The sequence below is a fragment of the Crocodylus siamensis genome, chromosome 7 (genome assembly GCF_052110815.1).
Source record: "Crocodylus siamensis isolate JL-2025a chromosome 7, ASM5211081v1, whole genome shotgun sequence".
Classification (NCBI taxonomy): Eukaryota; Metazoa; Chordata; order Crocodylia; family Crocodylidae; genus Crocodylus; species Crocodylus siamensis.
The window spans coordinates 75444326-75471123 of NC_143401.1; the positions used below are offsets into that span (position 1 = coordinate 75444326).

A 26798-nucleotide genomic window follows, 5' to 3' on the forward strand; every position below is an offset into this window, starting at 1 on the left:
ACACCCATTTAAAAAAATTAAAACATTATCTGTGATAACTTTGAGAAACCAAATTTAAAACTAATCAAAAAGATACAATATAGCTACTTAATGTAACGTAACTATCACCAACTGTGTTTATAGAACTGGCTAATTGTCCATTTATAAGCCTCATTCCCTGTGTCGCTGGCAAAAAGATAGTTTAAGTTAACAATAAGCTTATTGAAAAATTTACTGCCATTCAGATGTGTTCATATTTAAGCCTTCCAGCCAGCAAATGTCAAGAGTTGAACTGCATCATTTTTATTGCTTTTGCCAAGAATTATGGAAACACATGCCAAAACTAACACAACCATTTGGGGCAGTTAGAGATTACAAACCCTTGTAGCTACAGTATACTTGCAGCTCTATTTAGAGTAATGTAAAAAATGTCCCACACTAGTGTGGTCAAAATGGGAATATGATGTAAGTGATAGTTAATCAAGTCAAAACATCATAAATGAAACACTGCGGTATTACTTGGGTTACAAACCTTGCTCAAAAATTGGATGGTGAAAGGAAGGTATAGGAAGTTTCTCTGTTACCCGGGGCTCACAGAAGTAGGCCGAAAGCCAGGCTGTGCACTGTTTCAGTGGTTCTGTCATTTCCTCTGGGCCTTCACATAGCTCACAAGTAATTGAGGCCTCCTTAGTGCTGCAAAAATGATAACATTAGTTTGATAAGCTCGATAGTCAAACTGCTAAATACCACAGTATGCAAAAAAACAGAAAATACTTATCAAAGTAAAAGAAAGAAAAATTAGTATTGCATGGACTTATTTTTTCCCCATAAACATCAACACAATATACCATTACAGGAAGTAAAATGAAAATCAAATCAGCAAAAGGAAAAACAGTAAAGTAACACTCTGCTGCTGGAACAAAGTGCCTGTTAAGATGCTTTTCAGTGTAGAGGAATCAAACTGTGTAAAATTCATATGACAGATATATAATTTATTGTTGCACTATAACATGTATATTCATAACCATTAAAGAACTAGAATTAGACACCTCGAAAATACTGTGTGTTCAACCATGTTCTCTGTCTCTAGTATTTTGTTTTTTAAAATTCAGTACAACAGTAAATAAAGTAACCTATTTTTAGAAATGCACATAGGTGTCTTTCTTTTAACTTATCATATGGGAGAGAAACAGTCCATAAAAAGGTGGGGAACAGCAGCAGAGAGGAAACTAGTTGCAAAAATTCAGCTATCCTCAGGACTGTAAATGGCATGTTCTTTACATTGCTTTAGGAGGTGCTAGTGGCTCTCTCTCATACCTTGAAACCCAGCAGAGCCCAAACACTACCCAAGAGTACTGCGAGCACTTTGGGGTGCCTTGAGATCAAGGATGCCCCAAGGTGCTACACAATGGTAGTGCTGTTAGCTCTGCAAACATGATTCACAAGATAAACCAAGAGACTTCAGATAGGAATTCATAGCGTTAAAACTATTCTGCCTGCTGTAGCCTGAGTTCTTTGCAACAGAAGAATTACTTTATTATTTTTCTGTAGTAAAAAAAAAAAAGTGAAAACTAAGAACTAGCTTTTTTTTTTTTGAGGGGTTACTTGAGTCTAAACAGTTTAAGGACCACAGAGCTATTGAAAGGAAAACAGCATTCCACAGAACCATATTTTCCACTTCTTCCTCTAGCTATTTCTGCAGGGTTCCCTTGCTTTATTGAATTAGAGGGAAACAAATGAGAATTAACTGGCTTTTAAAAGGCTGCTTAAATACAAATATTTCAAGATGTCTATATATTTCAGGATGTCTTTCTTCCATTCAGGGGTCCTGTTCACACCCTAAATAGTGTTACTATAACATGACTATGAGAGTAGATGGCTGGACTTGCTTTCATTATATGCAGCATCCATGCATATCGCACAATACTTGACCTTCTTGATAGCTTGAGTGACAGTAACAAAATAGCAATTCATTCATTTAAAACATCTCAGATGGATCAGTTTGGACAGAATAAAGAGAAGGTTACTAAAAGTGGGGAGCTTTCCTCTGACACACCACTTTGTTTTCTAATCCATGTGCTTCCAGTTAAGTAAAGCAGTAGCAATTAAGGACTCTGCAGCAGATTTCCTAATGGTGCATATCCAATCTCACAGGACAACTCAAATGTTTGTGGATGTGACTCAGAAAATTCAGGAAAATATACCTTTTTATGCATCAACAAAACAAAACTTATCCTATAGTCAACGCACAGAAGAGAAGGGTGACAAGTCTAGTTACCTATGAGAAACAGAAGTGACATCACCAATTACTGACATACTCTAAGTATCAGGAAACCTTTAGCACTAAGTGTTTATACTGCTTTTTTGCTAAGCCACCCTGAGCATTTCTGATCCTTTTAAAATAGATTAGAAGCAGCCTGGTGAGGAAGGCAGGATCTTCTGTAGTGCCAAGAAGGATAACTCAGGTTGGATTGAAGTCCTGGTCTCTTGTTTTTACCTGGAAATGTTTAGACACTAGGAAATTAAAAAAAAAAAAAAGTTCCTCACATGACTCAACACTGAACCCTAAAAACTTAATGCTAATTATTTTATGACAGAATAGTACATAGAATCAGCTATGAAGTAGGAAAAAGAAGAGATGGTCCTGGCAGCAATCAGGATTCAGAAGAATCCAGGTTGGGGGGGAGGAGAGAAATGGGAGATAAAACCAAGTTCTTCAGTCCATTAGCTACCCAGTCTTGAGAGTTGGGGGGGGGGGGGGAATCACCCTAGACTATTTCCCAGCATGCCCAAGTATCAGATATTTAACAAAATATTTTCTCTTAATAAGAAGCCCAAGCAAATGAAAAATGTGTGATATCAGTAATGACACAAAAGACTCCAAGTCTGTTTTTGCCACAAGGCACCTTTGCAACAAGACCTAACTGCCTCAAATGCTTGATCCACAGATGCATATGAAACTGAAAACAACAGGATATCAATGTAATCAGACACCTACTCTTGTCTCTGCCTCTGGATAGGATAAATGATGTATAGTTAGAAGCTGTTTTAGGGATTACTCTCAGAAGTGAAACCCTTGTCTGTTTGAATGGTACATGATCAAATGGCCCTACAATTCCCCCCAACTCCAATTCATTTTCTAACTAATTGTTAACCACCGAAGGCCACATAATTGCTGATTAGAAAGAAAGTAATACAGCAGAATGGGGACACAAAGGTAGGCAAGTTAAAATACCAGGGAGAGACAGCAAGCATGCAACAGACCATGAAACAATCTGTTAAAAATGTAATAGTTGAAAAGTTGATTACTTGGAGTATAAGAAAATCAGAAGAAACTAAAAAAGAATCAAATCTGCAAGTTTGCCAACAGTCTAGCAATTAATTGCTTTCTTACTTCTCTTTCCTTTATTTACCTGGCCAGAATTTAATTATTAGCTACTTTTGGTTTATAGGAGTGATGAACTTCATAGATTTCATAGACATTAAGGCTGGAAGGGACCTCGTGAGATCATCAGGTCCAGCCCCTGCACAAGAGGCTGGAAGTCAGCTGGGGCTAGATGATCCCAGCAAAATAAGCATTCAAACACAACTTGAATGTGTCCAGAGTAGGTGCTTGCACCACTTCTGGGAAGAGTCTGTTCCATTTTTGCAAGTTAAAAAAATACCACTGAAAATATCTAAGTAACTGAGATCACTCAGTTACTCAGTTACAGCATGAAGCTGTCCAGAGACCCATCTGCTAGATTAGGACAACAGTCTGTAATTCTCTGGGCCAGGGACTACCTTTTGATGACATCTGTATAGCATTCATCCCAAAGGGACCCCATTTCACTGGAGACTGTACAGTCATTACAACATAATTAATTATAGTAAAAAATGTTTTTTTGAAGTCTGCAGCACAATTGATGGACTTCTCTTCTCTGTATCTCAGGAGTGGCATCACACACATTGAGGATGCTGACAAACTCAAATGGTTTCATATCAGTTTATTTAATATTGTGAAGGATAGCTATAACTGTACCTAACTGTACCATATACTGCAAGGAAAAGAAGCTTCTGTTATCTCCCTTACAAGCTAATCACTATTACCTTTCTCTGAAGCAAATGGGTGAGGAACAGCAGCCCCTTGGCTTTGTCTCCTATCATTCCTGCCTTTAGAGCTGAGCTGGTATGGAGGCAGTGCAATTTATTCCACAATGGTAGCAAAATTACCAGGTTTTTCTATGCCTAAGGTTCTCCCCAGACATAAGAAGGGAAACAAGAATGGAACTGACCTCCAGAGGGATCTCTCTGAGAGAGAGGAGCTCCCAGGGATCCTGCCGGGTTGCTGTTGCTTATGCACAACCCTTTGCACAGGATTTTGCCTAAAGGCACAACCCCACTTTCAGACCACTCGTTCTATTTTTAATAGAAAGCAACAATATTAAAGGATCTGTTGAACTATCACTCTCTTTAAACAGATATTTGAACTACAGCCATCTGTTGAATCTGATGTATGCATTGGTAATGGGGACTGCTACAGCAATCCATAGTATGTCACCACAAGTTAAATAGCATTTACAGCACAACACCTTCACTGCCCATGGAAGTTGTGGAAAAGTGTTTCACTCGAGGTCAAGAAGAGGCTGGACAGTCACTTGTCTGGGCTGGTTTAAGACTAGTGCAGCCTGTGTCGGTGACAAGATTACTCCTAAAGTCCCTTCCAACCCCTGATTCTGTTTTGAGGGAAAAACAAACCGTAGGCATTACACACAAACCGGTTTAAGTGATCAGAAGCTGGTTTAAACCTGAAATAGAACAGATACTCAGTGCACATAAGCCAATTTGAAAATGGCTGAAATTAATTTGAGATAAACTTGAATATAGTATCAGACATATCTGAGTTGGGTCAAACTGTTTATGAAACTTCTGAAACATCAATAGATGCATGCACTGCACCCCCCTCCCCACCTTGCCTCAGAGTGCTAGCAGGGATCTGGGGTCTGGCAACACTCCTGCCCTTTGAGCAGTGAGTGGTGAAAAGCCTGGGTTTTATGAAGGCAGGGTGGGGTTTATACCCCTCTCTAATCAGAGGTCCTGCCAGGGCCTGGCCATGCCCCCCTCAGCTCAGCCCTGTGGATGGGCTGCTCTAGCGCTCCCTGGCTTGTAGCCTGAGCCACAGCAGGTGTGTGCCTGAATTTCCTCAGTTCAGAGAGAATGTATGTCCAGTTACAAACTGGTTCAGCCTAGCCAGGTTAAACTAACTTGCAAAGATTCAATTAATTTGGGCTCAGGCGTTTTGAATGTCTGTCCCTAGTCTTTAGGTTTATAGTAGCAGCAACTCTTGAACCTAAACAATGCAGTAGGCTATCTGAGGGTTGTGCATACAGTTTTCAAAGGTTACACAAACAGGTTTAGGATGGTTTGATGGGAATGATTCTGCCCTAAGCAAGAGGTTGGACTGGATGACTTGGAGTTCTAGGATTGAACTTCTACTTTATTAACTTTCTGGGACGTCAAAGCCATACTCTGACCCAATTATGCCACATGCCTCAACTGGAACCCCAAAATGTCTACCAGAAATGAAGAAGAGCAGATAATTTGGTTTATATAACATTTTCCCTGGGTTAAAACTTTCTTATGCACTGGCTAATGTTTCTTTTGAAGTTTCTGAATACACTGTATTATTTTCTAAGTCTTCTAGGCTCTATTTTTTATAGTCCACTTTCTCCAGTTCTTGGCTATTAGTTAATTGTAGAGGCCCACCTAACTCTTACATGAAAGGCTTGCACCAAGCCTTCTGCAATGACTAAACAAGAAGATGGGGAAACTCTATGTTAATATTTTTTCCCTCATTGATCCCAAGGGGAAAGGCCTTAATCCTTGGCTGTACAGCGATCAGTGGCAAAGAGCCAACAACAAACAAAATAATGGCCAAAGTAACCATAAGGGTCTATGCTTTACGTATGGGCTTCTTGAGTCCTGGGCTTGTGATCTAAAAAAAAAAAAGGTGACTTTCATTTTAGCACATGAAAATAAGCATATTCATCTGAGACAGACAAGAAACTAAAGAGCAGTTATTTCAATGAGTTTCACAGCTTTCTCAACAAGCAATAACCTTCAATTTAATTGGAAAGATCTGTGTGTACGTTTGCTCAACGAAGGCACCGCTTAAGCATTCTAGAAGCATTTCAGAACAGTGCTCATGTGTCCAACTGTAACAGATTTGTCCATATTTTTTCGCATTTCTGTTAAAAGATTTCATGAACTTCTTTAAAAAATAAAGAGAAACCCCGCAAACATTATTTGCAACCTTGCTACAATAATGAAAAGTATACCAAAATATTCCTCTCTCTCACTCTTTCTATAGCCTTCTGCATTTTATTTATGTACTGCATTGTCTTGTATTACTAGTGCTCTCATTGAAGATGTAAAGCCTTATACTTACTTAGGTTAGTGAATGGAATTAGGTGCTGTCCAGCATCCCTAGAGAATACAGATTCCATTTCTTTCTATATTTCCAGTCTCCCCAACTGAATTAAAATGCAACCTATATTTCTTACATTTCCCACTTTAAAAGGATATTGCAAAAATTTTAGAGTAGTAAAATTTATCTTAAATTGACTTTTTGTGCTTGGGCTAAAGATCTCAACCTCTCATTTACCCTGTACCTTTCTATTCCACATCTCCTTTCAACTCTTTCTCTGTTAGTATTAAATAACTATTCAAGGTTGAAATGCTGTAAATGACTCCAATTTTAATGTAAGGATTTTTGACATGATGTTTAACATAAATGACATGCCCCCACAAAAAAATGATTATTTTAAGCTGTAACAAAAAATGGACAGTTAAAAAAAAAGCCATTCTTCTTTTTAAAGTCTTGTATTACTCATCACTCTTCTCTTTTTTATTAACATAACTGTGGTGTGACAGTATCCATAACAGCTGCACCTATGACAGAGGGGCTTCTAAAGACTTTCCTACAGCAGAGTCCAGAAATCCAAATCATTATCCAGCCCAGCAGCACAAGGTTGCTCAAAAATCATCTTTGGATTTTCCCAAGTGGGCAGAGCATCCAAATAATGATTCCTTGCTTGTTATATTGAAATCTAGAAACTTACTGCTCACCTCCCCACTAGTGAGCGCAGTGCTTTTTTAGCCCAATAGCAAAAATCTCCACATGCCAATCATCAGCTCAGCTGCTGAAGCATAATATGCAAAAAGAAACTTTCAGCTGAAACAAGCTTAGCACATTTCTTACCAGCTTTGCCAGGAGGCAGCTCTCTTTTTGTATTGGTGATGATTACTGCTGCCTCTCCCTCAAGTATCTCTGTCAATTCTTGGTTGGGTTAAAGTACAGGATACACATGACAACTTCAGTGACCAGCTGGGGGAAATCCACTACAAGATAAGTGCACTGTAGCATCTTACTACCTGGTCTACCCATACAACTTCTTTACCATACTTTTCTTTATTATGCTCCATGACAGATTCTACTGCCCATGTTTTTGTAAGCGAGACAACAATGTAAAGCTATGTAAGCTCCTACCTAGCAGACTAGTGTCTTGTCTCTTATCCAGCTATGAATTGTTTTGTTAGGCTTACTATATTTTACATGGAACAATGGAAAAGAACAGTGTTTTAATAGAGAAGAAATAGGAAAACCATCTGTTTCAGTTTAATAAGCTTCTTCCAAAACACGTGCAACTATTGGCAAAACTTTGGGATACTTTCAAAACAAACACATAAATAGGAAATTGGCTTCTATACTATTCTAGAGGAAATGTTACATTTTAGAGGGCACATATGAACATTTTTAAATATTCCTAAATTACTTACCATTATGAGAAGCAGAGAAGTTATATTACTGTGTTTAGGGATTCAATGTCACTGTGGTTAACCATATCCCAAGTCTGAATGGTTTTGTTTAAAGCTTCCTGAATGCTCTCATTTATATTTTTTTTACTCAATGAATCTAAAATAAAATTTAACTGAAATAATATAAGATGCTGTCATAAGAAATAAAGAGGATGCACCAAAAGACTCTGGCGTTAATTTCCTTAAGACATGGAATCCTATTAAACATAGGTCAACTCATACCAGAAATGTTATACAGGCACCTGCAAATATCAAATATGGTAGGTCAGTTATACAATGTTAGGGCTCTGCGAAGCTTCAGTCCCTGATTTGATTTGGCGGAGATTCAGCCTCATTTGGTGGCTGAATCTCTGAATCGAATCAGAAGACCCTTTAATCTCTCCAAATTGAACTGGAACCCTCCGAATTGAAATGGAGAGATTTGGAAAGATTCGGACTTTTAAACCTCTAGGTAGCAGGGCCTCATGAGTGCTGTGATGCTGGGGCACATGGAGCATCCCAAAGAAGCGTGGGGGGCTCCCCAGTGCACTCAGCAGCAGACCCAGAAGTGGACCAGAAGCACTTCTGGTGCATGTCCGGGTCTTCCAGGGAGCACACGGGGGGGGCCCCCATGCTTCTGTGGGACACTCCATGTGCTCCAGCATCACAGCATTCACAGGCTGAGCTGGGACCTCAAGGTATGTAGAAAAAACTTTTAAAGCTGTGCCTATGTCAAAATCACCAATTCTCTGACTCACCATCAAATCTTCAGCTTTGTATTCGGCTGAATCAGGGACAGTGATCCAAATCAACAAATCAAATCACTGTCCCTGATTTGGGCCAAATCCAAATCCAAATTGAATAGCGCCTGCTTCGCACACCCCTATTATACATACTGTATAAGGATGACTTAAAATGCATGTCATCAGTAATGTGCAATTGTTTATCACTTGACAATTATCACACCTTCTATCAGTTAATCTGAATAAAGGTTATAAACCTTGCTGTGGCTGCTTGGAGCAGATATCCTCCTTTACTTCAGGTTGTTAAAAGAAAAACCCTACAACCAACAAGAAAACCCCCCCACTGAAAATCCTTCCCTCTATGCCTCCCCTGTGAAGCCAGCTAATGACTGTTGGTACATGTGTTCAGATGCAAATATGCACAGGATAAACGTGCTGTATATGAAACAGCAAATGATTCTAGTCGCATAAAGATATGAAACATGATATAAGAAGTCAGTAAGATAGTTGAAAGTATGTTTTGTTTTTATATTTCTAACTTCTTATTATAAACACCTGTTTAAAGCTAATTAATTCTGCACTGGTATGTTACTTCATCAAAAAAACCAGTTATATTTTGAGATCATATGCTGTTCTGAGACATCCTAACATTCTCTTGGGGCTTAGAAAATGTAAGGGTCTCCAGACATTAAGTCATGTCATATTTTACATTTGTTACAGTATCTAAACATAATTTCAATGAATGTGCTGCCTTAACTCAGCCCATTAACACCACAGTATATGAAAAATATTGCTTTGTACTAAATTATGTTGATCTTGATAACCAGGCCGCTGGGGCTTCCCATGATCTTAATGCTGAGAAAATGGCCTTACACTATCCTCTTGATGCAGACACACAGGACTGAAGAAATCTTTCCCTTCTCAACCCTCAGTGTGATAATTTCTCACTATCCCTGGCTCAGCAAGGGAAATACATTGACTAGTATGCCTGTGGCTCTTGTGCCAATTCAAGGATTTCATTTATTTTTTTACTACCACCCACCTCTTCAAGTTGGATTGTACTGAAAAAAGCAAAGCCTCGAGGCCTGGGGAGGCAAAATGTAGTTTCATAGATGCCTCTCCTCCTGCCTAGACCCAAAATAGGAATGAGAAGAAACCCCACACACTAATTGCCTCTGAAGTGGGAAAAGGTGAAGACAGACACCAAGAATGGGAAAGGAGAGGAGAGAAAACGTCCTCAAAAACAAGCAAGGAGATGGAAGAATGTAAGAAAGGAAAAAGGGAATGAAAATATTTTCTTACGTTCATGATAAGCCCTGAACTTCCCAATGTAGTTTCCAAATCCTGATCTGTGGAGATGTAGCTATTGATTTTTACTAACATGCAGCAAAATGTTAGGGCTACCTGCTCTATCCATAGTCCCATGTAAGGGAGATGTCTGGATACAGAGGGCTTGCCCTATGAAGGACCACCATGTAGAATCAATCCATCATGTGATGAGTAGCTCCAGAGTACTGTCAGCTCCCATCTATATCTGAGATAATGCCTCAGTTGCCAAAAACCTCCAAATACTTCCGTTTTTCTCATGATAATTTAAACAAAAATAATTTCTCACAATCATAAGCAAAAAAGGGAAGCAAAGGCATTTGGCAAACAAATATTTCAAGAACTTTACAAGAAAAACATGGAATTATGTAGGTATGGTTATAGTACAGCGCAATATTTTGCTCACAAGCTTTGAGGCATGCTGGTACAAAATTAATTGGTCATAAACAAAAATCTATTTTGGAATTGGTGGTTTCTCCTCAAGATGCATTTTGATTTTGTGTCAATCATGTGATTTCATACAACCAGGGACATTCCAAAGCTCATTCATTTTCAAAATTTTCTTTATGAGCAAGAAGGTTTAAAAAAAATCTCTGGTAGGAATGACTTAACAGGAAACCTAAAATGTAGGCAAGTTTGTTACTGCACAGAGCAACACAAGTGATTTTCCCTCCTTCCCCATTTTCACAGTGAAGAATTAATGTACCTTCATTAATGAAGAAAGGCTGCAATTTTGTCTGTGAGTTTAAATTGTTAAACAGGATAAAATTCTGTCCGAAACTGAAAATGGAAAATGATAACAGAAACCACTACGAAATATACAAGTACACTAGAGAGATTTTGGACTCTCAGCTCATAAAGAAGTTTGAAATTAGTAGACCAAATCTTAGCTCTTGTCCTAATATGAAATCGAGCCCCAACCTAAACAAGTGTTTTATGAATGTATGTAAAGAACTCCATGTGGCTGTCATGCTAATCTCCTTGTTAAGGGAAAAAGACCAGAGGCCTGTTGCTGTAGCAGACTTATACTATAAAGAATAGCTTTTGACATGACCTTGTAGTTCTGCTAGGCTGTAGGAATGTGTGATGCAATCTGACAGCAATTTAGACATGGCTCGCTTGGAAAACTGCAGAACTTATTTAATGTTGAACAAAAGTGGGTGGACTTTCTAAGGGCTTTACTCCAGATAAAACTCTAAAGGCCTTTTAACAGGAGGCTTATTGAAAAGGACCTTAGTGCAGCTGGCACATAGGGGGTAAGGAAAATATTTCCTGGATAACTGACCAAGATAGAATTCAGTCACCAGGCTAGAAAAAAAAGTTTAGGATATGCCACAACTCCACTTTATCTTTAAATAACCTAGTAGTCAAAACTGCTCTTAGATCTGAGCATCTCTATATGATAAGACCATGGAAACTTAATGGTCCATGAAGAATTTCCTGCCTAGAGACATGAAGGTTATCAACAAATACTGTTTCAGTCAGAGGTCCTAATATGCTGTATGGTCTCTTCTGATATTCTCTCCCTTTGAGACTTCAGTTACCAACAAAGCTCCTACAGGCCGCGAATGTTTCCTGAAATTAAGCTTCAGCATTTCAGCAGTGCCTTAGCCATTAACCAACTGAGCTACGTCAGTTAGACCAGACAGGTAGATAGCTTGGCATAGCTGAAAGGGCTATCCTTGAGGAGTTTCTATGCCAAATTAGATAAGAATGGGTGGTTCATGCACAAAAAGCCATCTTTAATCCAAGGCAGGATGAATGTGAAATGCATTCTGCCGCTCACCCCAAAGACAGCTATGGAGTGTTGAACTTGGGGAGCTCACTGTGCATAAAATATCCTTTATCTTCACTGTGCATAAGAGTACCCTTTATCTAAATCTACCCTTGAGGATTTTAGTTCCTCTAGATCTTGATAGCTGGAAACTTTACATTGGCATCTCCTCTCCATCCAAACATACCTGCTGCCTAAGCTAGGGATCTGCTGTTTGTGGTAACACTGTGCAGGAAACTGAATAAAAAATGTTACTTCAACTCTGTTTACATATTTAGGATTCAGATCAAATCTAAACCCAACCAATCCCTTCTCTGAAGATGCAATCTTTTATTTTACACTTCTAGGCGATTTTCATCTTTGCTAAAAAATGCTTACTGCTGATTTGCAGCAAAATACATGGGACTGAATAACTTCTTTCATTAATTAAAAATCTGTTGCTTAAAGGTTTATTAATTGTTATTTTTTGGCATTGTCTATTATATTTTTCAAAATATAGAAAATACAACCCCTTATTCACATGAGCAACCCATATTTGCATGGGATCACAAATTAACCTATTGACTTTAGTGGACTGATAAAAGCTAGTCTTTTCTGGAGAGTCAATGAAGGCCATATTGTTCATTAGCTGTCTTAATATTTTAATATTTGTATATACTAAGCATATAATGGAGACATCAAAATACATCTGTTTATGAATAATATTGTACCCCCCATATTTATGAGTAACAATTAACATAAAATCACATTAAAACTAGACGTCAAAGAGTCACTCATCAACTTTACTTTTTTAAAAAACAAAAAATTCAAATATATTTTTTATCTTAGATATGAAATGTCAACCTATAGTGTGAAAAAAAGGATTTTATTAACTCCTAAACATCATTTAAATAGTCTTTCTTTGATAGATGAAGACAAAACCACCCCAAAACTGCAGATGAATTATGTGGTCCCTAATGATTCCAAAACAATTACAGGATGCAGAGCAATCTAGTTAAATTTTATTCAAAAGCTTACTACACTTGTGTTTTCTCTTATTTTTCTATCAATGAAACCCATGAGGTTTAAGCACAATTCATTATGTATGAGACCCAACTTACAGTGCTTGACTGTTGATTAATAGGAAAGTTTGCTGTATGTACATTTGCAACATTAGATGCATACAATATGCTAACTTATTCTTTCACTGAAGCTAATTATTTACAAAAATGACTACTTGAGACTACAATTTATTAAATGCATGCATCCAGTCTCAATTTGGCCCCCAAAGACAGTCTGGAATGAAGATCTTTTACTTGATGTGACAACTTCTAGAAACAGTGTTATTAATATTGTAAATGTGGCAAATAAAGAGTTCAAATAGCCTTATGTCTATGTTGTTTTTGTTTTTTCACAACTGAATCAATAAACAAAGCTGCTTTTTTAAGTTTAAAACTCATGTGAGAGGCACATTCTTCTTACCTAGTTTAATTTAGATACTTATAAATGACATGCCTGTATATTAGTATTGAAAGATTAAAAAGGAGGAGAGCTGAAATGAATAGACCTTCCCGCATCTTTAGATTACTGCTGAAGGACCTCCTTTTTACAGTACCTTTAAAGGACTGACTTAGAATGAGATTTAGATACTTACTGAAGACTATGTATAAAAACTTAACTTTGAAAGAGTAATTTCATAACACATGGCAATTTTTTTTAAATCTACCCTTAAGAATTTTATATCCTCTGGATCTTGACAGTTGGAAACTTACATTGTCGTCTCCTCTTCATCCAAACACCCTCAAATAAACAAGGGTGCATCTGCCTACACAAGAAATGTAGGATATTCTGTTTGAAGAGGGATTTCAGGTATGTTGAATGTTTCTCTTTTAAAGTTACCTGAAGAAAATATTTGAGTCTTTACACTAACTAGCTTGTTACTCTTTTGTAGTACACGTTCACAAGATTGGGCCTGAAAGCAAGTTGTTTAAGAGGCCAGCTTGTATATATCCTGCCATTGTGATACCTGGAAAGTTGTGCCTAGATATCCTATGCTGTTAATGTGTGCCACAACACATACCGTAGAGATAGGAAAAGAGTCAGACACTAGCCTTCACTTGCCAAGATAAAGAAAATCAATGCCAATGCCCCAAAGACCTAACTGATACTGCAGAAGGTCATTAAATTCTACTGACTGTCCTGTGTCATTAGAATTTTGATCAGAATCCTATACAGAGAGACATGGATTTCAAAAAAGATACTGCTATGAGATACTGTACTGTCAGACTGTGAAGGAAATAAAACAGTGTAAAAGTGTGCTCTGCTTTGAGCACAATAAGTACGTTCAAGAAAAACAACACTGCAGTCTTGCTTTATTTTTCTTGAATGATTATTGCATTGACATAAAATATGAATATTACTGCTGTAGACAAAGTCTGTAGGTTGCGAAGTCAAACACAAATAAGGGCTCCTCATTATTTCACCTTCTAATCCCAATCTCAGTTATCTACAACCCCCAAATTCACATCCCAGTTTCCACACCTTTCTAGTCACCAGTTTTTTCCTCGATAGCAAATCATCCAGACTTTCACCATACAGCCTCAATTTGCTCCCAGTCCCTTTCTTCCAAGTTGGTCTTCCCTTGGCCAGACTCCACTTCTGTCCCCTGCATCTGAGTTAGCTGTCCTTGCTTCACGTTGTATGCCTGCTGATATCCATTTTGACCAAAGGAACTGGCATTGTGCTCTCAATTCTGATGCTCAGCAAAATAGCCAGAAGAGCAGCAATTATAGGGAAAATCCTGTTCACACCCAGCATTTGGAGCATGCCAAGTAAAAGGATAGCAAGTACTGAGAATTTAGTTACTAAACTAACATTTTAGTTTTTTCCAGCTACAATTTGACTAAGGGCAGGTGTACCATGTTCCTAACATCAGTGACCCTCCCCCCTGGAAATTTCATGTACCAAGGCATGAATCTTCTCCGAAAAATGTCTGTAACAATTTTTAATATGGGCAAAACACGTTTTTTCCCTTCTCAAACGGTGTTAGAGTCAGGCAGAAGCACAAATTGGTATAGAAAATTTCAACCCAAATTGACAAAATTAGAAGCCCCATGCCCATCTCAACCAATGTGTTCAGCAACCTTAACTGCAGGTGGCACCACTAGCTCTGCCCATAATTATACTGAAAATCTTAATTTTAGCACTCAAGAGAAGTTGCTCCAAAACAGTTTCTCATTCTGTAAAGAATTCTCCTATAATACTGCCAAAGTCAGTTTTATCATAGGCAATTAGTTGCATAAGTGCCAGATGTAAGGCACCTTTAATATGTGCACCTGACTTCATTTATTTTCTTTGCTTCTCTGTTTTAGACCATCCCCTACAGCTGTATGTTTTCCTTCAGCCCTGTACAGCTACCATCTGGCACCACTCCATACAGAGTAATCACCATCTTTCTAAGACAGGGCCTTCTCTCAGAACCTGCTGCTACTATAAACTACTACCTACATGAATTCATGGTAGCAGGAGTACGGAGTGTAATCCACACCTTCAACAGACCTTATCCTTCTTATTTCTGTACCTAGATTATATCACATTCAGCTGAAAAGTAATGCTTGACCCATACAAGTATACAAACTGTAAAGCAGTTTAAGGTATCAACTTTCATAGCGATACTTAGAACAGATAGACAGAACTGTGACAGTGAATTAAGGCCTGAATTATCAAAAGAGACCTCAGATTTTGGATTCCTTCCTTCATATAGGCTAATACAGGGGTGGACAAAATCTGATTGTATCCAGTGTGTGGATGGGTGGATGTTAAGTCCTGGGATCCAGCCCATGGGGAGTTGCCAGCACTAGATGCCAGCACCAGTGGACAGGCACATCATGGCTCTAGCCACAGCTTACACCAGCTCCAGCCCTGAGTGTCAGAAGCAGTTCTGGGTGGCCGCCAGTATCAGCTATGCACGCAGCTAGCTGGTAGGGCAGTGCGAAGCTTCGAGATTTGGCCCAATTTGGTGGCTGAATCTCCAAATTCGAATCGAATCGGGGGAAAAGATCCAGAGCTTCAATGATTCGGACAGTCCCTGCCTGCTCCAGGCAACGGGGATCACGCCCCACTGGGCAGGAACTGGTGAGTGTGGGGTTTTTCTTGGGGTTTTTTTTCTTAAAGGGCTAGAGTTGGGGTGGGGGGGCTGGGACAGCACAGGGAGGGTCAGGGGGCTCGTGCAGAGCCTCCCATGCAGCATGGGGCAGTGGGGAGTAGCAGGGCTTGTCCCCTGCCCAGCAGCACCCGGTGAGAGTCGGGGCTTTTTTTCCCCCCAAGTGCCAGGAGCTGAGGTGGACGGGGGAATTATTGCCAGGCTGGGAGAGTGGGTGGGGGGTGGGCCTGGCCTGGCAGATTCAGAGATTTGGCAGCAGCCAAATCCCCAAATCTGATTCGGCTGAATCGATTCGGGTCAGTGATTTGAAACACTGTCCCCCAAATCAGCTTAATCCAAATCTGAAGCGAATACTAGCCACTTTGCACAGGCCTACTAGCAGGTTCCTGCTTGGGATTGGGGCATCCGCCTGAGCACCTCCTTAGGGTAGAAGGGTGGCCCAGAAATGGTGGTGGTGGCAGCGGGGGCTCCAGATGAACTATCCTTGAAGCTACCACCTGTGCCCATGCCAGCTCCCCACAGCCTCATCCCACATGGGGAAGTTGGGTGACTTGTTATGCTGGGGGAGAGGGTGGGAGGAGGGGGGATGGGAAGGCAAGTGCTGCTGACTTGGCCTGTGACAGCTCCCCAAAACTTCCTATGTGGCCCACAGGCCAAATAATTGCCACTCCAGGGCTAATGGATGATTTCTAAAAGGTAAAAATGAACACACCTGTAAAATGTAATGTCAACAGGAACTGACCATCTTCAGCCCTCTGAAAACTAGGCACAAACAGACTCCACACATTAGAAGCCTTCTTGAGAACTCAATTCTGAGTCTATTTTCCAATCTAGGTCTCTACAGTCAAACTTCTAAATTCATTCTAGAAGTGGCACTTTTCAGAAGCTTGTGAATACACACAAACCATACAGAAAATGGGGCCAACCAGCATCTTTGAAAATTAGACCACCTATCTAAGTGACAGAAGGCACACTAAGAAGCCCAGATTTAAGTCCCATAGTCTGAAAAATTTGTTCCAAGTAACTTGCTCAGCTACAGTAAAGAAGTCAACTTCAAAAGCAAAGATTAGAAATGTGTAGCTTCTAGTTTTATGTTCATACTAGGGTTGTCAAATGATTAAAAAATTAGTAACCTGATAAACAAAATTAGTCATAATTAATAACTATTTTAATCACACTGCTAAAACCTCACAATTACGTGCAGAAAAACTCAAATTATGTACAATTATGCAGGTACTCTGTATGGTTGGGGGTGGGGTATATGGAGGAATTTGTGAATGTGTGGGGGGCTGTGCATGTGTCTGTGGGGTTTGGAGTCTGGGGGGCAGGTTCCTGCAGGCCCTGGAAGGATGTAGGATACTGCAGGTCAGGAGTGAGGGGCAGCAACATGGCTAGTGGGGCTGTGGATTGGGCGTGAGGGGCAGACACACAGGCAGAGACAGAGAGAGACATACAGACGCACACACAGACACCACCCAACAAGTAAGTCTGTGGAGGGGAAGGGGCATGGGGAAGGGAAGAGATGGGGGTGCAGAGGACCTCAGGGTATGGGAGGGAGTGGGGCAGGGGCTGAGGTGAATGGGACCCCAGGGCTGGGGTAGGTTGTGGAACACAGCTGTGGTCCAGGTGTGTGTGGCTCCTACCACTGCATGCACCCCCAAGGGAGGCACAGGGGCATGTGCCCTCTAGATCTGAATGCAGGGCAGAGGCAGGCTGTGTGCCGTGGGCTCAGGGCTCTGCTGCCATTGCCCCAGGAGCTGTGTGATGCCATGCTATGCCTCCCACCGCCAAGTGGGCAGGGGAGACAGGGCGCAGCCAGCATGTGGTTACCGAGGCACTGGCAGAAGGGCAGAGAGCCCCAGCCTGCAGCCCACCTCTGCCTCATGCACATATCCAGGGGGCACGTGCCCCTCCATCCCACAGCCCACTTTAGCCCCAGGGCCCAATTCACCCCAGCCCCTGCCCCACTCCCTTGCTCACCATGGGGACCTCAATCTGTCCCCCCCAACCTTCTCTCCCCCATGCCTCTTCTCCCCCACAGACTTACTTGCTGGGCAGTGCTCTTACCTGCTGGATTCCTGGCCATGTGCATGCTGCAGCTGCTCATGTATCTGTGTGGACCTTTCCCCTTCGCACTACTGCAACAGCCCAGAGCCTGTGTCTGGGCTACCCTGTGGTCCTCTGTGCTGTCAGTGAGGCTCTGCAGGGTAGCCCGGAGGCAGCAGTGATGGCAGGAGAGTGAAGCCTGGGCACAGGCTCTAAAACCACGTGTGCATATAATGCATTAAGTATATTAAAACAAACACACTGATTATCGTGTTAATCATGAGCATTAACCATGATTAATTGACAGCCCTAGTTCATACCACTATATTAGCAGTATACCACTCCAGTTGCAAGGATTGAGCAGAACTCAACTAATGTCATATTTAAATATGTAACGGATATTGCTAATAATGAAAGTATAGTTCAATTCTCTCCTTGTTAGGCAAGAGCATCAACTATGCCAGGGATGGCCAACCAGCAGCACAGGAGCCACAAGTGGGAAGGACAGCCTTCATGCAGTATGTGATAAATTGGGGAGGGGAGAGGCAGCGCAGTAGCAGATAGGGCAGGGAACAGAAACAGAGCATTAGGTCAGGCAGGAAGCAAAAACTGAGAAGTGGATTGGGTAAGAAAATGGGATCATACTGGCAGTCAGGGAGGGTGCAGTGCTAACTTCTGACACGCTTGCTGGAAACATTGGCTCTCACTGAGCTATGCAGGGATCTTAGACCCTCCTTGCTCATGTACCACTGAGTCCAAGTCTACTTAACATCTAGACTTCAACACTGAAGTCAGCCTCATTATCTGACTTTGAGAAAGGACTTCATATAAATAGTCTTCTCTGGAATTTTGGGGTGGGTTGGGGTGGGGGGTTTTTTTGTTTTGTTTTTTTAAGATTTCTTCAGCCTTTTACTGTGTACCTGCAAAGTATGTTTAACCAAATGGAAAAAAGCAAACGAAAATATTTCCCCACTTCCAAAAACATTAAGTATAAGAATGTCAATTTATCACTAGATGATAAAGCTTCATTGTGCCACTTTTCTTTCATCTGAAGCAAAATGTTCACATGCATTGTACAGCCTGCTACCATTTTAATCAAAGTAACAGTAGGTCATCCAGGAAATCAAATGTTAATTTTAAAATTTCTCACTTAAAATTACATTAGTGTTTTAATCCATTCAAAGAGTGCCTACCATCACTAACCCGACAGAGTGATCCCATGTGGATCCTGCAGGGGTTTTAAATCTCTTGTCTTTATTTGACACTAGGTTTTACAGTGGTCAATATTTTTTCAAGAGCAAAATGTGTTAAAATTTGGACCTTATTTTGTTTGTATAGAGTAGGGAGTAGACAAAACCTAAAGGGAAAGGAAGGATTGACTGGAGGCAGGGATATCAATGATTTTTGCAAGAGAGCCTGATGTAGAAGCATTTATGCACTTATATTCCAGATAACACAAGAGGGAACTGAACAAGCTCCACAAAAGGCTCTTTTCAATGCCTATTTATTAAATAGACAAAGCACCTTGCATTTCTATGCAAGTTTCACAGGCTTGAGAAAAACTGTAGAAAGGTGTTTTCTTTTATTTTATCATGTCAGTACTTGTGTTTGAAGGCCTTGGAACACATTACTGCTCTGCAAGACCATATGTTAGAAATGTCTGTGCAACTGCATTTTCACTAGTACATGCACAAGAGAACTAATTCTTCTTGTACATACTCAAATGCATGCACATGTGTAGAGGAATCTGAGCATGCAAACTACTCTTTGAGTAAACTCTACAAGCATAATCACTTTGAAAGAAATGAGCTCCTTCAGTCAGCCAGAGGGATTTGCTATGGAGTGACACGAGACTGTCTGATGCATGCTGCCTTCAGTGCTTCTAGCTTCTGCCAGCTGGGAACCTGAACTTCAATTCCCTGCATGGCAGCACAACTAGAGCAGCCGCTCACCTAATGTACTTTGTGTGTTATTTACATCTTCTTAAACTGAAAGAAAAGCTCCTTTTTTTCAAATTACTGAGCAGGCTCTCTTCACTGGATTGTAAACAGCAGGATATACCAAAAACCTCAATATACACATATTATTTTCAAACACTTGCAGTCAATCACCACTGAAATAAGAGTCTTTGACACCCATTCATAAAGAAGACTGGACTCCCAGTTACATTTTAATCCAAACCTTTTCAGTCAAACTTCCCTCTTTATGAGTCATCATTATCCTGTGTCTTATCACAATTTTCAGACACATGACTTGATTCTTTCTCTCTTTCTTGCCTATTGCTGTGCTATCTCAGGGTATCTGCAAGAGTTCGTCAGGGCTCACAGCCCTCTCTGCTGGCCTCTCCAGGCTCTTCAATTTTTTCAGCACAGTTGAGCTCTCTGTCTACCCTTCCAGAAGTTCACATCCTCTCTTCAAATCTGAAGTTGCTATAGAGAGACTTCAATAAGGCTGAAAAGTATGCTCCTCATCCTAAAGTTTCACTGAAGTTAACAGGACTCCACACTGCACTCAACAATGAGGTGAAGCAGTATTATAATTTGTACAAGTCTACCTGTTCTCTGATGGCTAAATATTTTTAAGTAGAGTGGCATCTTTTTTCAAAATATGTGCACTGTGCCTTGAGATAACTCTCCGTTGGGTTTTAGGTGCATCCGTGTTACAGTTCCATTAACTTGTACACTACCTCATTAATAAATAACCTTCCCATAAGTGCCTTTCTTTTAAATTGGTTTGTTCTGTTCCACATAAATAATACAAATTTATCTGTTATCAAGTACAACTTTTTTATCTTTACTTATGTACAGCCTGCGATATGAGACAATATAGCGATTTAACATAGGAAGCTGTTTATGTAACACACAAGTGATGACAAGGGACACTGAGGAAGTATTTACCATAGCAGCTGGAATATGTTAACTGGTTAGCATAGCATAAAATGTTTTTAATAACTGACATAAGTATATCAACCATATGTCAATAGTAAAAACAAAAATCATAAGGAACTATTAAATGGATAGTTATTGTAATTGTATTTTAAGGTGCTGAGGTCATATTTAATTTTGAATCCAAGCTCTTAAAATGTATTTTCTGGCAAGGGCACAGTAATAAAGGAAACTTAACAGCAGAAAAATGCACATTATTACTATAAATCTCTTTTCCAGCTTACTATTACTGTAATAAACAACCTGAATAAAAAACTTTCATTATTTTAATCAGAAATACTGTCACCAGCCCCAAACATTCCAGCTTTAAGTTTAAGAGTGATATCACTCAGTTTCTTGCACTAGTTATCTGCCTTCCCTATAATCAACCCCTACTTCTTGCCATAAAACACAATCCCAAAAAATTTCATCCTAAATCCATTATTATCAAAATTATCTTAGTTCTACTTCAAATCATCCCAATCCCAGACTACAGCACTGAAGAAATGTAGTTGTGTTATACACAGGCACACACAGGGTGCATCTCCTATTGCAATAAATTTGAAGCGTTAAACTTTGGAGCAGTTTGAGTTAGAGTAAACTACTCACAGACAAATGTCTACACATGCACCCAGGACAGCAGCAATTTGAGTTGGGGCACAGAAGTTTATGACAACATGAAGGAGAACAGTCAAGATGGCAGCCTCTGCCCCCTCTCTGATTGGCCAAGAGGGCTGCCTGTTGCATGGCCCTGCCTCTCTCTGTCCATCAGCAGGGGGGCTGCATGACAGACAGCCTTAAAAAGACGATAAGAAAAGAAAACAAGTTATTTGGGTTCTGAAACCTTAATGTAAATTTCTTGAGCCTCATCTATTTGGTGTTTTAGTCTTAAAAAATCATCCTATTTCACTGGTTGGCATGTCTGTTCAGTTTTTCTTGAGTCGATAGGCTGACAGAGTAGCAAAAGTTGTAGGGGGTGGACACACATAACTCTTTAAACTTGAAAAAGACAAGTGTAAAAGCCTGTTAAAGCAGTTTTAAGCTTCCTGGAATGGTTCAAAAGTGTACCTGGAAATCAGGTATTCTTTTGACCTGGTACACTGTGAACCAGGTATGTTTTTCATGCAGATACCAAGGCTAGGGTCAGAAGTTACATGTAACCCAGGTTAAGTGATCAGAAACTGGTTTAAACCTGTAACAGAACATAAGTTCAGTGCACATAAACCAGTTTTAAAATGGCTGAAACTGGTTTAAGATAAACCAGATTGAATATAGTATCAGACTTAACTGATTTAGGTCAAACTGGTTTATGAAACTTCTGTCCCAGACCCCTTCCTTGTTTAAATTAAATCACCATCCTTCTTTAAGTCCCCCAGCATCCCAGCGTGCTTTTCAGCCCTGGGCTGGGTTGTGCTGTCTGCTCCAGAGAGCAGGGCTGGCCCCATCACTCTGCTCCTAGCTGCAGCAGTGAGGGTTGGCTCACTGACTGGCTCACTGGCCCCCCCAGGCAAATCCTGACTGGGGTCTAGGGTCAGGGAAGGGGTTAAACTCACCTTTCCCCAAGTACAAAGCTGCCCTGCTAAAATTTAGTGCTTGTTGCAACTGTGGACTACAAATCCCAGAGGCACCTGGATGCAGAAAGAGGAAATGATGAGCAACCCGGTGGAATCCTGCTGCTCTGATGCTGAACTACAAATCCCAGAGACCTCAGGGGCAGCAGGAAGAGTAAGCGAACACGCCTCCAGGCTGTTTATAATTTTCAGTTTATAGTTTTTCAGAGAAAGAACTATTTTTGTTCAAGCTTTTATGAATTCTGTGCTACTACCTTATTTCCCCTCCTCCCCCGCCCCCCACCCAGGCACAGCATGGGAAAAGCCTTGGAGTGGCTGGCAGGTGTGCTCTAGCACCCCGCAGCTTCTGGCTTGAGCCACTGCAGGCATGTGGCCTCATCTCCTGAATCAAAAGTGAATGTGTGTTCATTTGCTTATCAGTTCAAGCCCTGCAGCTTAGAGTAACCTGCAAAGACCAAATCAATTTAGCTTCGTGCTTTTTGACTGTCTGTACTTAGCCCAAATGTTGTGTGACTGATCATCCAGGCATCCTGCATTGCATCACTTTCCCTTCCCCCCACTGAAACTGTTTGCTCTGTTATGATACTAGAACCTTATTGCCCCCCTCCCCCACATTTTTTGTGGACACTTTTTATATATAATAAGCTCCTTTTATTGCTTCCTAATAAAAGCTATCTTTCTAACAACCACCTGTATCTTCACTCCATATTCAGTTATGGTTTCATCATACCCCTTCCTCCCCTGCCTCCAAACCTCTGGAAAGTCAAAAGTGAGTCTAAGTACTCCTCTTAACCCCCACTGCTGCCAAGCTTGTGTTTGGAGAGTTTTCTATAAGGCAACAATAGCCCAGGCAGCTGTGACAGGTGCAACACCCCTAAGGGCTGAGGTAAGAGCCTGGGGTGATGAGGAACAATGGTAATAAGCTGATGGAGAACAGGTTTAGGTTAGAGATCAGAAGGCAATATTTTACAGTTAGGATGGCCAAAATCTGGAACCAACTTCCCTGGGAAGTAGTCTTCACCCCTACCTTGGGCAAATTCAAGAGGAGGTTGGATGATCACCTGCCTGGGGTCTTGTGAAGCCAGAATTCATTCCTGCCTGTGGCAGAGGGTCAGGCTAGATGATCTGTTCAGGTCCCTCCTGACCCTAGTTACTATGAAACTATAAGAGTACACTCCCCTTTTCAGCACACCAAAATTTTAAGTGACACCAAGTCACCTGCAAATACACTGCAGAGTTCAGTTAAGAGCAGGCTACTAACCCTTAATGGACTCGTGTCTAGGGGTGAAGTGAAAAGTGAAAAGCAGAAAAATGCAAATAGCTCCAGCCACAGGTCATCCACACCTTGGGACCTGACAAGCCCTCTCCCACCCCCACTCACCCACTGTGAGGCATGCTGGGCTGGGTGCTCAATGTCACTTTGTAAGTGGGGACAAGGGGGTCACCAGACCTGGGTGCTGAATCAGAGGGGTACCAGAATGGCAGCACTGAGGGAGCTCATGCTGCTACAACCAAGTCTTTGTTCAGAGAGCCTTGGTGAGGAAGCAACAGTGGTGGCTGCACAGGCTGCAACTGTAGCGCATCCTTATGGAACAAGGTAAGCTCCCTCCCTGCAAAATGCCAGAATTTATAACGATGCCTCTGCTTGGAACCACTGCACTTCAAAGCTTAAAAGGCTATTGTTCTACCTGGAATGCTGGGGCACTGTATATGTGGACACCTCTGACCTACAACAACTGTGGCTCCTAATCAGTGACCTGTGGGAGCAGTTTAATTGTTATGGGTGCCTACACCCTCAAACTGCAAAGCTGTAGCAGGCTACATAGTCCAGAGTTAACTAGCTGACTGCTCATTCTAGCACCCTTTACTCCAAAGCTACCAAGGTACTAACTAACAATCTCCTCCTGTTCTGGAAGCTAAGCTTGCACATTTTTGTAACCATACAGTTGAAGAGTTAGCTACCTGTGTATACAAACACACTGCATCCATCTTTAGGCGACGGTTGGAACTGAGTGACCATAAAACTAAGAAAATAAAGCACAGCAATACTTCCAAAATTTCTCATTTACTATAGTGTTGCCTATTATCTTTGACCCCCTTATTTCTTCTTGTTTGGCTATCCCCTTTCTAGGCTGGGATTAACACTAAAGGAGAAACACTGTAAAGCCACAAAAGACAACACACCTAGCCAAATTCCAAGCACAGTCCCATACATACTTACTAAGTATCAGTACAGCCGATTAGTATGTTCTCAATACGGCTAAGATTAACTATTCTAATGAGACCTGACCATAGCCTATCAATAGGAGTAAAAAGGGACAAAAATCCTCCTGCTTTTAAGATGAAGATTGATAAGTATATAAGGAGTATTATATGACGTGTAGAGGTGTGTGAAACAGGCCATATTCAATTTGGATTTGGCCTGAATTGGGGACAGTGATTCAGATCAATGTCCTGATTTAATTCAGTTGAATCCAAATCTGAAGATTCAATGCTGATTCGGAGAATCAGAGATTTGGCCATAGACATAGCTTTGTATGTTTGTTCTACATACCTCAAGGTACCAGGTATGGCTCATGAATGCTGTGATGGTGGGGCAATTGAAGTGTCCCACAGGAGTGTGGCCCCCCCCCCGTGTGGTTGGCAGTGAACCTTGAACTGGACCTAGGGTACCCCCCCAGACCCAGGAGGTGCCGCCAAGCTGGGGAGTGGGGCGGGGGGATCCCCTGCATGCTCCCTGGCGGACCCAGAAATGGATCAGAAATGCTTCTGGTCCACTTCCGGGGCTGCTGCTGAGTGCACTGGGGACCCCCACGCTCCTATGGGTTGCTCCATCTGCCCCAGCATCTCAGCATTCATTAGCCACCTGGTACCTTGAGGCATGTAGAAAAAACATTTAAAGCTGTGTCTATGTCTGAATCATCAAATCTTTCTAAATCAATTCAGAGGGCTCTGATTCAATTCAGAAAGATTAAAGGGTCTCCTGATTTGATTCGGATTCGACAATTTGGCTGTTCAATCGGGCCCAATCAAGTCAGCAACCAAAGCTTTAAACAACCCTAATGACCTGGTTGGTCCCTGCGAACTGTGCAGACTCAGTGCTCTTACAGGCTAGGGACAGACATTCAAAAAGCCTGAGCCTGAATTGATTCAATCTTTGCAGGTTAGTTTAGCCTGGCTAAGTTAAATTACTTTGTAATTGCACAGACATCCCAGACATACATGCACATGCCTACAGTGGCTCAGGCTAGAAGCCGGGGGGAGCTAGAGCAGCCCTCCCTTCCTCTGCACAGTACTGAGCTAAGGGGGGCATTGCCAGGCCCAGGCAGGATGATAACAGTGTTTATCACCCCATTAAGAAAACGACAGAGGGACATTACTAGCTATCTGGTGACTCTATCTGTTGATTCAGCATGGACTACCATCCAGCATGTGGTCTGTTAGCTTATTAGATACCTCCTCAGCAAGGCAGAGGGGAGGGGGGAATACCTGCTTAGCAGAGAGTGGTGAGGAGGAGTAGGGGAGCAAACAGCTCTTCTTAAACAGTTTTTCCAAGGAAGGACATTAAGCTACCATTTGATTAGCTCCAAAAAACCTATCTGCCTAAGTCATCTCCCATCACACAGACTGTAGCCATCATGTGGTCTGCTGGCTAATGCCAAGGTGTCTTTGCAAGGCAGAGGAGGGTGGGGAATAATCCCTGCTTAGTAGGGAGATGCCAGGCAGACACTGCTGTGTCTGCAAGTCTTTGTTGAGATGCAGCCAGGAAGCAGAGGAGAGGGGCCATTCCTGCTGTGGAGCAGAGAACCCTGCCCAGCCCAGAGACCATGCTGGGATGCTGGGGATGTCTGGTTCATCTTAAACAAGCAAGGGGTCTGGAACAGATATTATATAAACCGGTCTGAGCTAAATCAGTTAGGTCTGATACTACATTCAACCAGGTTTATCTCAAACTGGTTTCAGCCATTTTCAGACTGGTTTATGTGCACTGAACATCTGTTCTGTTACAGGTTTAAACCATTTACTCCAACTTTCTCCAGTTAAAGTAATCTAGGTTTTACAACTGTAAGTAAGGTATCTTAATGTAATATTTAAGGTGCCAACATTTCTGAAAAACAATATAATCACACCATAGTTTTGAGTTTCAAAGTTATAAATTAGAATTAGTATAGACTGAGTAAAGAATACTCATCACTTGTCCAGTCCACTAACCCAGCAAAGGCCCTGCCTCAGGAGAATAGTTCTATGCAGAACATCACTTAAACACTTTCTTGAATCAGGGCATAATGAGCCTTTACAAAGGAACTGGTCCCAGAGTCCAGTCTTCAACCCATACACAGGTGTTGTGCATCCACACCTGAGCCTACAGTTAGAAAGTGGTAACTGCTCTTCTACATCTTTTAAAGAATCAAGCCATTTCAGACTACAAAAGGACAGTGTCTCCACAAACTATTCTGT

At 41.2% G+C, this 26798-nt stretch overlaps 1 protein-coding gene across 3 annotated transcripts in view; it reads right to left on the bottom strand.

Moving 5' to 3' along the window:
• Window positions 1–26798, bottom strand: part of MGMT (O-6-methylguanine-DNA methyltransferase) — a 307777-nt gene that overhangs the window by 101978 nt on the left and 179001 nt on the right. For 2 of the 3 annotated variants that reach the window (XM_090057514.1, XM_090057516.1), the window contains exon 3: window positions 512–672. The exons of the other annotated variant lie outside the window; for it this stretch is intronic. In XM_090057514.1, coding sequence (XP_089913640.1) covers window positions 512–672 — 161 coding nt within the window. The remainder of the gene's footprint in view (window positions 1–511; window positions 673–26798) is intronic. 3 annotated transcript variants of the gene reach the window in all.